This window comes from Natrix helvetica (assembly GCF_964273705.1).
Source record: "Natrix helvetica genome assembly, chromosome: Z".
NCBI classification, from domain to species: domain Eukaryota; kingdom Metazoa; phylum Chordata; class Lepidosauria; order Squamata; family Natricidae; genus Natrix; species Natrix helvetica.
The window spans coordinates 99,138,205-99,153,533 of NC_138554.1; the positions used below are offsets into that span (position 1 = coordinate 99,138,205).

General features: G+C 33.3%; 1 protein-coding gene across 1 annotated transcript in view; it reads left to right on the forward strand.

Annotated features, from left to right (window-relative positions):
• SKAP2 (src kinase associated phosphoprotein 2) overlaps window positions 1-14,792 on the forward strand; it is a 138,214-nt gene extending 123,422 nt beyond the window's left edge. Inside the window, exons 12-13 of the mRNA XM_081933403.1 lie at window positions 9,239-9,340; window positions 11,604-14,792. Coding sequence (XP_081789529.1) covers window positions 9,239-9,331 — 93 coding nt within the window. The 3' untranslated portion in view covers window positions 9,332-9,340; window positions 11,604-14,792. The remainder of the gene's footprint in view (window positions 1-9,238; window positions 9,341-11,603) is intronic.
• The last annotated feature ends 537 nt before the right edge of the window (window positions 14,793-15,329 follow it).

Here is a 15,329-nt window from a genome sequence, read left to right on the forward strand (position 1 = left end):
AATATTCTCTGGGCCATGCCCTTTGTAATAGTGAATTGCAAAATGCTTTCCACTCGAGGTAAGAATAGCTAAAAGTGATTCAAAAATATCTAGAGTTACAAATAATAATTTGATAATGAATTTGCTCCGTTTGTTGTAAATCTAACAACTAAGTTACTCATGTGTTCTACTAACCTTACGGTCTTCATGTATCATATCTGTCCTCCTGACACTCCTTACATGAAAAATTATTTTAATCCCATATTACAGATGGAAAACTGGGCCAGCAGAGTATGTTACTAATAGAAGAAGAAGTTGATGCAAAGTTATTTACATGTAAAAACATGTCTTATCTACTTCTTTTGCATTATTTAATTCATTACGTGGCTGCTAGGCGTAGAACGAGACAGAACAAACTTCCTATATGATATTTAAGAAGAAGCCCTTTTGAACAAAATGGTTTTTTTTTTAAGAAGCAGTACATTGGATTATATTTTAATGTTTAGCATTCAAGTTTGTTACTTAATTGAGTAAACTAAAGGCTAATCCAGTTTAGAATACAGAACATAGAATAATAGGTTTGGAAGGGACCTTGGAAGTCTTCTAGTTCAACCCTCTGCTCAGGCAGGAAATCCTACACCATTCTGGACAAATATTTGTCTAGTCTCTCTGTAAAAACCTCCAGTGATACCTCCAGTGATGGAACTCTCAAACTTCTGGAGGTAAGCCATTCGGTTGGTTAATTGTTCTCACTGTCAGGAAATGTTTCCTTAGTTCTAGTTTAGATCTCTCTTTAAGAATCTTCCACCCATTACTTCTTACTGCCCTCAGGTGGTTTGGAAAATAGGCTGAGCTCTCCTTCTCTGTGACAGTCTTTCAAGTGCTGGAAGACTGCTATCATATCTCCCCTAGTTCCTCTTTTCATTAGATTAGACATGCCTAATTCCCTTATTCGTTGTACTGTTTAGCCTCAAGACACTTTATCATGTTTATTGCTTTTGTCTTTCTAGGATTTAAATATATTTTTAATATTGTGACCACAGCTGGATGCAGGTATTCTAAGTGTAGTCTCACCAGTACAGTGTAAAGTGGTATTATTACTTTACACAATCTTGAAACTATTCCTCTATTAATGTAGTCCAAGATATCATTAGCTTTCTTGGAAGCTGCAGCACACTGCTCACTCTTACTAAATTGTGGTTTTCCAGAACACTTGCATCCTCTCACAGTTACTACTGTTAAGGCAGGTACCACCTATTCTATACCTGTGCATTTGGTTTCTCTTGCCTATGTGTAGAAGCTTATTTTTCTCACACGTTGTGTTTGTTGGATATGGCCCAAGTGTTCATATCTGTAAAGGTCCTTCTGAGTCTTCAGTCTAACACTTTAGGTGTTAGCTATTTTCCCCCAGCTTAGTGTTGTCTGCAAATTTGACGAATTCCTTCATCCTGGTCAGGGCTGTCAAACTCACTCACTGTCTAACCCAGAAGCGTCACGCGTTGGCCACGCCCACACCCAGTTTGATGAAGTGGACAAAAGTCCTGATAACATCACATGACACCACCGTGACAATGCGAGTTTGATTCCCCTGGTCTAGGCATTTATGAAGATGTTCAAGAGCATTGGCTGCAAGGCAGAATCTTTAATTCCATTGCATGCTTCCCTTTATGTAGATCTAGTTTCATTGAGGATTGATTTCATGCTGACTGTGGTTGGTTAGCCAATTGCAAATCCATCTGGTAATGGTACAATCTACCCACATTGTTCTGTCTTACCAAGATTAGGCTATGATCTATTTTGTCAAATGCCTTACTGGAATCTAGGTAAACTACGTCCCTAGCATTTCCCTTATCCACTAATTTAGTCACTTGTATCAAAGAAGGCAATAAGATTTGGCTGGCAAGATTTGTTTTTGACAAATGCTGACCTGTGGTAATGTCTTGTTTATTTCTAGATGGCCTTGTAACTAACTTGTAGGTTTCTTCTAATAAGTAATTTGTAGGTTCCTTGTAATTAAGCTCCTTATTTTTTAAAAGTATTTTTATACCATTTTTAATGGTAAGATTCATTGTTATTCAATTCAGGATTGAAAATGTTCCATTATAAAAGGGAATATAAATTGGAATACTCTTGGTTTCTAATCTGTCTAATACTTTGTTAAATGTATTTGAAATCTTTGTCTTTTGATCTAGATCTTTGCAGCTTGGCTATATTTTATGGCTTACAGTTACTTAATTTCTAAAACTGAAATTTAAATCAAAATTCAACTTTTTCCCCAGTTTGAGTATTGTTGTTATTAATGCTTCTACAAAATACAGTTTTTTTTAATCATACCTGAATTTAGGAAACAAAAATGTACAGAATAATAATTTATCCAATTCTGAGAGTTATTAGCCAGAGAAAGAATTTAAGAGTACTGCTAAGGTAAAATAATCTAAAGTCTTTGAAGCTTAAGAACTTGATCAAACATTTCTTAAAGCTGTCAATATTTCTTAATACGATAAAAAGCTTTAGCTTCTTGGCACCTGGTGATCCTTGGGTGTTTCTTTAAGAAAAACAATTCTTTACCCCATCTAGTGGTTGACAATTAGAAGTGCACTTGTTAATGTGTGGCGTTAAAAAATGATGTCAGAAATTTAACTTGGGCGTCATCTTAGTTATTACTTATTATCCCCTCCTCATATATCAGACATTTATTAACATTAATTCCGGTAAAATCTTATTCTCAAGGAAAAGTATTAAATGTAAGCATTATATGCTGTAGGAAGAATAAAATATAAATTAAAATATAAAACCGGTACAAATAGTATTTCAACATAAAAGAGTTAACAAAAGGAGTCAAAATATATTTATGGCAGTCTCTGCCAATAACAACTTTCTAGAAGGTTCTGCCAAAGTTCTAATGGATTTGGGCATCTTTACTGGAAACTTTATCTTGTTCCAAGTTACTCTAATATTTATGATAATTGTACTTTGATAATGAAAAAATACAAAATCTTGGACAGCTTTTTAAAAATACCACATACTGTTTTAAGCAAGCGTAATTTATAGCTTCATTTGTGAATCTGAACACCCACTGAAAACAGTACAGAATTTATATTTTAAATTCTGCAATATTGCACACTAAAGTTTTCTCATAGTAATTGGATTCCTGAAAATTTGTAAAATGTAGTGGTTATTGTAGTATTCTTTTTTAAATTCTTCATTTTTTAAATAATCTCTGTATGTTCATTGCTGAAACAAATCTATATTGTAGTCTAGATTAATTGTAATAGTGATTATAGTCAGAAAGTGTTTTTATTAAAACTTTATATAGCATGTTATTGTGATTGTTTTCTCTTGATTTTTTTAATGAAGATATCAACTTCAAATCATTCTGTAATTCTTTAATTAAACATCCACATTTTTCAATTTATGGAGGAAAGCAGCTAAAGTAATTTTGCCAAAACAAGGAACCAGAATTCATTTTTAAAATACAGCAATTAAATTAATTCTTTGATTACCCTTTTATTTCTTATTTAAAGGTCAAGTATCAAAATGGAACTACAGGGGGAAGCCCATGTCATGATTTTAGTGGTTATATGAATTTTTGTTAATAATTATATCTTAAGATTCTTAAAAAACAAATGCAACTGAAACCGAAAAGGCTGATTCTACTTAAAATCCTACTGTTTCCTTTTCCCAAACAGCGCGGCTATTTGGTAGTATATAGACTTAATTTTCACTATAAATGTACATATTGTCAAGATTTCCAGTACTTTTATTATAAGTATATTATGTGAGAAAGTGGAAGATTTACTCTGTCAAGGTGAAATTTCCTGACAGTTAGAACAATTAATCAGTGGAACAGAAGTTGCCTCCAGAAGTTGTGAATGCCCCAACACTGGAAGTCTTTAAGAAGATGTTGGATAGCCATTTGTCTGAAACGGTATAGGGTTTCCTGCCTAGGCAGGGGGTTGGACTAGAAGACCTCCAAGGTCCCTTCCAACTCTACTATTGTATTGTATTGTAAGGTCAAGATTATTTTAGTTTGTAAATTTGAGCAATTTCATGTGCAGGGCACATACAATTATAAGGCAACATAGTTGTTATTTTCATTCTAATTGTTATATAACTGAAATTGAGGTTTGGGCATGTATTTCATATAATGTTTACTCTAGAGGGCCATCATTTGTACACTTACTTTGAGAGTAATAACCCTTAACAAAAATGCTACTTGCCATCACTCAGATAATATGGCTATCTGTAGAGTTTTGACGTATAATATTGTATTGCTTTTCACTAGAAGTATTTGGTTTTGTCAGGACTAGCTCTGAGAAAAATCAAAATAAATCTGCCGTCTTAAATTTTACCTAATAAAATCATAGAAATCTATTAAAATACTCTATAGAAGAAAAGCTTGATTTTCATTTATTAAATGCAGCTGCAACATTGCTTTTTTATTTTGGACTGTATTTGAAGTATATATTGAAATAGCATTTTGAAACAATTGTGCAGTAATTGAGTAGAAATCATGATCATGTATTTTTGTTTTCAGATAAAGTAAATTGCTTGCAACTTTCAAACCATCCACTATCAGCTATCTGATAAACTTTCCAGCATACTTGATAAATTTGTGCATTTGGATTATAGGATTTTTATCTAAAGCATTTAAAAATACCATAATCAGTACTGAATCCAAACTTTTCAAAATGTATTTTTAGATAGTTTCACACAAAGCTTTCTAATAGCAAGTGGGTTGCATTTCTTGAATCTGTGATTATACTGCATTCCAGTGCTAAACATTCATTAAGGTTTTTTGTGTTTGTCATACTCATTCAATTTGTCATACATTTTAAAAAATATGCAAAACTTTTCATGTTCCAGCATGATATTGAATCAAGTATTTGCTTGCTTTGCTATGCTATGAATCACCTTTAATGCAGTCTTAATCATTTATAATCAGGCAAGATGTAGAATGTTGAAAGAAAGATATTTTGTGGAATGTTTCTTGGAAGTAAATCTAGTATTATGCGATTTAGAAATTGCAGTCTTCATCAGTACCTTTAATCAGTTTCTTTAATGGAAATCAGTGGAGCTAATTTAAGAGAAATACTGAATGGAACTAAAGCTTCATGTAGTTGGATTTGATCCATTCATTGTGACATGCTGTTTCATCATGCAAGTGCATACAAAATTGCAAGTATGTATTTAATGCAGAGGACTTTCAATGGAAAGATTTTTACAGAACAAGGAGGAGACTCTAGGAGGACTTTGTAGTGTAAGACTTTAAATGTTAGGATAATATTCATCTCAATTATTACTGTCCTTAAATTTGAAAGCCTCTCATTGATTATTATAAGTGTGTGTTTGTGTGTGTGTGTGTGTGTGTGTGTGTGTGTGTGTGTGTACATGCATGTGTTTAAACATCACTTTAGAGGATTCTCATAGATTTATTCTGGATTAGGAAGTGACCAATTGAAATAGATGAATAATAGCAAAATTACATTATTTGAGTTTACTATAAGAAAGAGGAGTTTAGAACCACCTCTTCCAAATTTTAAAGCATTTTTCTTCCTTTTCTTCCACTAACTTTTTCTCACATGCACATTTATTGTTAAGCAATTCATTATGTAGGTCTTTAATTTCTTTCATGGTTACTTTCACACAATAAAGCATTACAGTGCTTCTAGATCTTGATAGAATTTCTCCAGAAGGAGAAAGAAGCTTTGTGTTAGTAATTACCTAACATTGTTGGGAGCTGACTGCAGGCTTCTTCCCAGTGATAACAGAATAACCACATAATGCAGCTTCATAGTACATGATTAATAGAAAATAATTACACATTTTACAAAGGAATGCAATAATTCTTATAAATTGACTGGAATGGTTTCATGCAGATTAAAGGACTCTTCATTATTTTATCAGTCTTTTTGAAGCTGAATCAATTGCCAAAGCTGTAAGAAAGAGCTGATGGGGAGAATACACAGTATATCTAGACGTACAGAAGAATTTAAGATAATATGTTTATCTATATCTGAATAGAATATGAATAAATAGGTTGTATGTGAGATTCGTACTATATTTGTTAATCATTACAATTAAATATTTGACTTTTGAGGCTGCCTGATATTTAAATTCAAGCCCCACCCTATCATTTTTTTACTTTACCAGTGATATAAGCAATTCATGATTTCTTAAATGAACTTAAGGCTCTTAAGGAGCTGCTTCATAATATACATTATTTCAACTCTGAACATTAAATTGTAGTAAATGATGACATAAATCTTTTTGTATTCTGATTGTTCTTTAAAATATTAAATCAATATTTTAGACAAACATTTAATAATAATCTATGCCTGGAAATCTATATTTTGAACAGTATATAGAATATTGAAATTGCAGCAATACTTAGGTTTTCTCTAGAGGTGACTGTTGAATTCTATTCATTTATATTTGCATGTGTGTTCATATGCAGAACTGGCAAATAACTCTGAGGGTAGCTACTAGCCAAAATCAGTTGCCTTTTATTGTTGCTGAAAGTAATGTATTCATAAAGATGCTATAAAAATGTGGTCAAATTGATTTGTAAGTGCATACAAAAGTTAAACACATTCTAAGAAAGGGGTGTAAGCAAATTAACTAGTTAAAAATGGATGTCTCTATAGTGCTGGCAGTAACCTAAGGCTAAAACATTACATTTCCAATGTAGCAGTTCATTTTTTCCCCTTTCCTACTTGCTTATACTTCATATGGTTTAATTGGGATTCAGATTGCTAGTGAGGTTCATATCAATAATAATGATAAAGTAATATTTGAGTGTCTGAAGCCTATCCATAAATTAGCTTCTGATACTATTACACTTCCATTACCATAATATTTAAAATCAGAGAAGTGCATTAAATTTAAATATTCTTAAATAGCAAGATGTTTTTTTGGGAGGGGAGCAGAAGAGTTTAGTATTTTAATTTGTGGCTCCTAGAGGTGGTTTTCCTATCACCGTCAGAATATGTTGTTTATAAATTTCTGAAATATCTACATGGGATATTTTCATTCTGTCATGAAAAGTTTTAATTATCCCTTAAGTAAAATAGCACTCTGCAGAAGGTCATTATTGCTCTTTGCCTATTCTCCAGCACACATTTACAAAAAAAGTTATTTTGGAAAGCTTCCTTGGCAGGTTTCCTCTAGCACAGGTGAAGACTGGCATTATGAGTGATTACTTGCACTTTAAATCTGTAGAGAGGTAGATTGTGTATTTAAGCAGGCTAATGTGGAATGAAACATGTGTTTATTAAACAAACACGCACAGCTGGAACATCTGAACTCCCTGGTGAAACAGCAAGTGCCTCTTTGCCTTTAAGGGTTTTGGCCTCAGAACAATCAGTCCAGCAAGAGTCATTCTTACTGTAGCTGGTAAGCAAGCTTGCTTGCTGAATTGCACTGGTAAACTAGCATCATCTATAGCCTTGAGGGAATAAAGAAGTCAAGAGTTTTTCTTTGGAGCTGCTCTTTTATTCTGATGGCAAATGAGGTAAAAGCAGAACTTGGTGATGTGATTTATTGGTTAAATGAATATATTAAGATCTGCCTAATGGCTTTTAATATCTCAACCTTATAGAAGACTTAACTTTCCACAGTACACAGAATTGTCTTCATTACCAAAAGTACAGCAAAAATATTTGCTACTTTATGTTACAGCATAATCTGTAGAAACCTTCTCCTCAAGCTTTGTGCCAAATGAAAAATTAAGGTGGACCTGAGATGGGAGGAGATGTGGAGGGACAGCTTCAGGAAGAAAGGCAAATTTGGGGTTATGAACAATTGGGTTAATGGATAGGAGTAGGTAGGAAACAAATGTGAACTGAAGATAGCAGGGGATACAAAGCATCTATGAGCTGTTAATAGATTAGGGTTAATAGATCTGGTACAAGTTAATCAGATCATTTGAAGAAAGCCCTGGAAGGGATAGAAGTAATTTTGGTACCTTGCTGTTTCTATTCCCTTAAATGTTATGGAAGGACAAATGGTTTTTTACCCCTTATAATGCCTAAATTCCATCAGAATCCGTTAATGCTTAGCGTCAGGTAAAAGCGTCAGGTAAATGCTTAGGTAAAAGCAGACTGGCAAATGCAATCTACTGCAACAGAATTCTCTCTAGGTCTATTCTATTTTCCTTGGGTTTTTTTTTAAAAACAGTTTGCCATCAGTCTGTCTTTTGAACAAGGAATCTGTTTTCTTCTGTTTCGTTTGGCATCTACTTTACTGTAATCCATTTTCAATTGCTGAAAGTTATTGAGCTTCTGTATTAATCATAACAATATTTACTTTCAAGGGACAAAAGACAATTACATTTGGAGCTCTGTTACTTGGTATTGCTTTCGGAAAATATTGTTTCTTAAACTTTCACATACTTCTGGATTTGGATTCGTCTTGCTAAGTCTAAACAAAGTTGAAAGCAAAATGCATTTAGTCATTTGTCAGGTTCATACAATCTATCATAAAAGTTTATGGCAGGAAGCATAGGTTAACACAGAGAAGGCGTAATGATATGCAGTTCTTATATGTGAATTTATTAAAAAATTAACATAAGATCTTTTTCAACTCTGTTAAACTATATTTTTAGTTGGTACCAGATGATACTCACTTTTTTAATGAAATACTGTCTATTCGTGTGTCTGTGTATATTTACAGTAATAGAGAAGTATGTTTCTAATAGTGGGAATCAAACAGAATAAAGATAAAGAAATATGAGTCCAATTTGAACACTTTTGAAAAATGCCTCAATAATATGCACTTTTTTTTAAATTAAAAAGAGCATTACAAGGACGACTGCACCAGTTACCTACAACTGGAAAAATATTTCCCATTGAACATGTTTAGAGATATAAGTTTTATCTTCCTTTTTTTAAAAAAAAGTGTTTATCACAAATCAGGACATACATACAGAAGAGATGATGATATAATCACATTCTTGTCTCATTGAGTATATATGGCTTCTAGGATACATAGGTAAGTAAGTAGGTTTTTAAAAAATCTTTTTTTCAGACATAGAAACAGATGCCTAGCCATTTAAAAAATAATTTCCTGTCATGGCCTTAACTGCATTTCAAGTGCTTGAGAAAGTCATGTGTACAACATTCATATACTCTTTCTTAACATTTTAATTTTCCATTCATGCTCTTATAACTGTACATAAGGAAGAAACTTGAGTCATATGCAAAACTCTGTTGCATTCTTATCAGACTAAAGGTTAATACTGCATATTGTTTTCAATTAGGAGTACAATAGATTTGGCTGGTGGGTAGGAGAAATGAAAGGAACCATTGGCTTAGTGCCTAAAGCCTACATAATGGAGATGTATGATATTTGAGACGCAAGAGTAAGTACATTTTAATTCAATTTTCTGTAATGGTTTATATGTTCTTTTACTCTTTTTTGTACATGTTTCTTCTCTTGGAACCTTTAACATATTTCTTGGGAAGGGAGGAGGAAAAAGATCTGTAATTTTACATCAAATAAATAATGCATTTCTAGAAATAGGAAAAATGTTCTCCAATATCCCATGTCCATCACACCAATATTGTGACCATCACAATATTTGACCTTCGTTTTATTATAATTAAAGAGTACCAGGAATATTTAGAGTATTTAGAACATGTAAGCAATTTTATTTTGCAAAATGATTCCAGTTCTTTCTCCTCTTCATAGTGTAGATATAGGAAAGGTGAGCACACTCCTTTCCCTCATTTTTTTTCATACAGACTATTGTCTTTTTAAAACAGCTACAATAATACCCAAACTAACAGTCTAAGCCCCGGATGGCAAACCTATGGCACGCATGCATGCTGGCCAGCTGAAGTTAGCCTTTTTTAAAGCCATTTTTCGCCCTCCCCAGGCTCCAGAGACTTTATAGGAGCCTGGGGAGGGCGAAAACAGCCTTCCCTCCTCCCCGGAGGCACGCCTGCACACAACCCCCCTACGCTCTCCCCACATATGGCACGCCAACCAAAAAAGGTTCACCATAGCTGGTCTAAGCTATCATTTAAGTTGTTACAATTAATAAATGATTCTGCAATGGCAAAGGAAAGGAAAGGGTGGGTTTAGAAACCTGATCATTTGTGGTACTTTCTAGCCATGTTATGCTTGCAAACTACCTGACTGAATAGTTATTATTAATGGGACTTCAAGAAAAATCATACAGTTCAAATGTTATATCTGCATGTGTCCTAAAATTTGCTTTATTACAAATTTTGAACATGGTTCAGAAGTCTTTTTAAAGACCTTTCATTGGGAAAGATTTAAATTTAAAATATTTCATATACTTTGGCTTATTTTCGTTTTGTCTAGGGAATCCTCAAATTTGGCTCTGTTTAGCAGCTTCTAGTCCTATAAATATATTTTGCATTTAGCTATTTTAATAGCAATAACCTATCTGCACCTAACATTAGGGCTGTGCAGTTTTCCAAATACAAACATGCCTATGAGGGTTCCTTAAAGCAACTATATCTTTTCTGAGAATGTAGGAGCTTTCAACCTTTGTAGGATAGTCCTTGCAAAAGAGAGATGCTGCATACGGACAGGTGTTACATGTCCATATATGTGTGTGTGTTCCAATTCTTTTTTAAAAAAATCTGCAGTACAGCATAGCCTTCCTCAATATAAATGTCAGGGGTTGATGTTATAATTGTACTCCTGTTTGCCCAAATTTCTTATGCTATCAATGATCTAAATAGGTTCCAGACCATATGGATAAATGTGGTAGCGCCACATGCTGTTTTCAAGCGTGTGCTCACATGAACAAATGTTTAAAAATTAATTTAAGAAAGATTATTGTTTCAATTCATAGACTCTTGTCCCTCTCCCCAACTTTTTAAAAAATTTGACATTGCAAGCTGATAAGAATTAGGAACCAGACTTTTGCAGTCTTCATTTAGTTCAGACATGGGACTCATTGCTTAATTATGAAAATAAAGCTAACCCATTGAAATCTTGTAAATATGTTGTTCTACATTAATAGGATAAGATTGAGCCATTTGTCACGTGAAACTGTTACATTATGTTGTTGCTCTAGTGTCCACCAGTAGAAGGGACAATGGGGTTTTCTACTCTGATAAATTACTGAGGAAAATGAGCAGAACTTAAATCTCGAAGAGTTCTGTGGGGTTAGTGCAAGGAGTGTTACTATTTGACTAAAAATGAGAGTATATAGGGCTTGTTGGGTGCATTAAACACATCTCCTGTTATTGCCTTATAATTTGTGAACTGTATACAACTGACCAAGACTAAGGATGTTCTGTGATTATTTTTATTGATCAGGGGTGTATTTTTAGAATTTTTTGTTATCATTAATCAAAGAAGGAAACAAGCCTCTAGTTTGTGCCTCTGTTTTCTAAGATGCATTAAAGCTGTAGATTAGGGACATTTACATTAATTGTGGCAGGGTAGAAATGTAATGAATAAAGAAATTTCCAGTGTGGTATCCTGACTTGTAGTTTCTCTATGTAGTGGAAAATCATATTCCAAACTATTTAGGAGCCATAACTTTAGGAAAACATGGAGTGCAGCATTTCTTATGGTTTAAGCATGTGCTACCTTTTCATATTCGTAACTATAGTTTTTCTCCCCCCTCCCTTGCTCTCCAGCCAGTCCGATTCTGCAAGCTGGAAGCCAACTGTGAAGCGGCTACAGAGATCTACATGAAATGAAAGACTGGAAAGATATAGACATTTTTACTTTGTTTTTTGCTATTTGCTTTGACACTCTTTGTTGTGGTATACAGTTATTTAGGGTTGTATTTATTACTCACTTGGTAAATGAGTACAACCTGATTATATGCACTTGAAACTTAATGGAAGAGAGCTGCAATAAATTTTTGATGATCAGCCTAATTAATTTCAATATGTGCAACACAGCAGATCTTTGTAAGATTTTATGCCTCTACTTGACATAAGTGATACATGGCAATGGATCCTTCCTGTAAACATTGCTATGATTTGCTTTTTCTTAACTGAAAAGGAAAAGTCTTTTCCTTCATTTGCATTTTAAACTTAAAGACATATAATCTTATACATACACACACACACACATTCTGTTTAAGATTAAAATATTATATACATATAGATATATACTAGTCTCACTTCATTTATTTATTAGCAAAAATGCATGTGCATATATGCATATATATATACACACACACACACACACTATGATAGCATATTGAAATATATATGTTTTTAATATATTTGAAGAAGGTGTACACACCTTAGCTCTAAGAAGAAAGCTAAGAAAGAACCAATGATCATAGGGAATGATCAACAATAATAGAAATTATATTAGGCTGCTAAGCCATTAATATATTTGATAAGTTCAGTATAAAATGCTAAACAAAATCCATGTTTTGAGTTTATTCTGTTTATTCCAAAACTCATGTTTCTTTTCCTATATAGAACGAGAGGCATGTTGATCCACAAACCATTGCAATGGTCCGAACCACCTTTGTTTGCTTATAATAACAAATTATGAGATAGGAAAATTAACTGATATTAGGGTGATTTGTATTTGTATTCTCTTTCCATATTTTGGCTGTGTCTGGGATCACCTCCATCTGTATGCACAAGTTCTGCAGGCATCATGCTCCTAATTTCTTTTCCAGATTAACATAGGTAGTATTTTGATGAAGTTTGACTAATTTAAACTATTTCTCTGAAGTTCTATTGTGCTATTTCATCTGCATCTCTCGTAAAAGCAGGACCAAAGACCAAGTTTAGACAGAATTCCTCTAAAATTAATATAGCTCAAAATACAAAATGCTCATAAGTTGAAAAATTAAGTTGCTTTAACAGGATTCACTTGTTTCTGTCTATCTTTCTACTTATCTTTTACTATACATACATGCAAATAGTTTATCACGTAATGAAGCTATTAATTTTCTGCATATTTCCATACACACACACACACACCCCTACACACAGACACACAATAAAATCTTTAGTAGAAAGCTAGTATGATAAAGGGAAGTTTAATTGGCTGAGTTGGAAATAAACTCACATTGTAATCAGATGAACCTAAATGAATCTAATATAGATTGTGATTTTATATGCACTTACAAGGAAATAAATCTTGTCTGCTTTGAAGAAATATGTAAAAGGCTCCAACATAAAATCTGTATCCAATGCTGTCTACGCTAATCTATCGCAGAGAAGCATTCAAACAAATCTCCCTCATTGCATTCTGAAGTGGTATAATCCAAGAGCAGTTTTAGCATGTGATTAGTGATTCTTGCTATGCATCAAGGCATAAAAGCCTCTTTCAATTGCAATGTTTATCTCCTGTTTTATTGTTTTGTTTTGTTTTATAAATTCCATTGAAGACGGCTAAAATATTATTTTAAGAAAATTCATTGGTGAATGAAGAATTCTTTAGAAGGATTAATCGTTCTTCAAGTTTATGGATATAACCTGACATGCAACAATTGTTAACAAATCAAGAATTGTATCACTGTTCCAAAACATGTCTTCGTGCTAGAAATAATACTAATCTTTTTTATTACCAATGTTAGCCAGAAGATGGCAGTAGACTTTCACGTCACATGCTGGTGAGGAACCCATCCCCCAGCCACCTTTTTTTTTGGTGTTCAAATGAATTTTTTGCAACTTAAAAGTATTCGGAGAATTTTCTTCCCTTTTTCATGTTAATCCAGGAGAGGGAGTCCTTAGCTAACTGATCAATGACAAACCCTTCAAATATTTTTTTCTATTGATTGGATGATGTAGGCAGCAGTGATTTTATTGTTCCCGTAACCTTTCTTTCATGTATAACACAACTGATGTTAGCAAACACACCATTCACAGTGGAGATATTTCAAAGGTACTATATTCATATCTTTTAACTAGACATACTGTAATCTAAAAGAAAAGGGTGAGCATATTTGTTTATGAAGTCTTGACAAATGCCATAACCTGGGGGAGGGGAGAGGAGACGCTGGAAAAAAAAATCCCCATTAATGTGAACCATGTGGCAATATATGCTAATAGGTTTGTTCTCATTATTTACTTATATTTCTTTGTGTTTCTTTGCAAACGAGTTATTTTTTAAGTCATATTTTATATAATATCTTGCTTATTTGCTCTGTACTATATTTGTACTACACTGCCATTAGATCCTAGAATAACATTCCATGCTGCAAATTTTTAAGGTTCAAATAAAGTTTAATTGTTTGCAAACTGTTATGATGCTAATAATTCAATAGCCTGCTGGGTTACTAATGAAATTACTTTGTTATGATTAATTTGGAAAATAGTGTGTTGATTGTAGTAATTAAACACAACAAGGTGAAGTAAATGATTCTAATGCCATCTGGCCTCCAAAATGAATGAAGAAACGAAATGGAGCTGTCATCTGAATTTATTCAGAGACGTAAGGGTAATACAGATGCTTTCTTGTGCAGAGATGCCAGGATGTACTCATGTTAGCTTGTACAGTGATTTCATACAGATATGCATATGGTTATTCATTTGATTGTGTGGTTTATGTCCCAATTCTTTTCTTCTATAGTAGCCATCCATGTCCCCGGAGCACTCATGGAGTGAGAGCACGTCTGAAGAAACAACAGGTTGGGAATTATGTTCGTAGCATCTGTATTTCCAGTTGCTATGAATGGGCATACGTTTTCAGGCAAAACATGAATGGCTATGTGTACCTAATGCACTGTGTTTATAGTGCAAAAATAATAATAATACACTTCTTGATATATATTTGTTGGCATGTCATATTTATTAATGCTTGGAACTGAAAATATTCTTGTAATTGGCTTTTAATACAACCTTAGGGCACTATTTGTAATGATAAACCAGTGGAATTAAAATAATACGATATCATGCTTGTACAGTATAGTATACTCAGGCAGAAAGCCATCAAAGAGATGACTTCAGTCGTAAGAAGGTTACTTAAGATTATTTTTGAGGACACACTGATATTAAGAAAGTAGAACAGCTCGGCATAATTCTATGCCCAAGAGTTCTTTTCCCACCACTTTTACATTCTTCAAAGGAAACAGGTCCCGTCAAACATGTTGGGATAATCTAATAGCAACAGGTAATTCTTGAGTTAAAACTTCATTTAGTTACTGTTTGAAGTTACAACCACATTGAAAAAAGGATTTACAACCGATCCTCACACTTAGGACCATTGTAGCATCTTCATAGTCATGTAACCAAAATTCAAGAAATTGGCAACTGGCATGTATTTATGATGGTTACAGTATCCTAGGATCACATGATTGCCATTTGTGGCCTTCTCAGCGGCTTTTAACAAGCTAAATCAATGGTGAAATCTGGATCCACTTAACAATCGCATGACTCACTTAATAA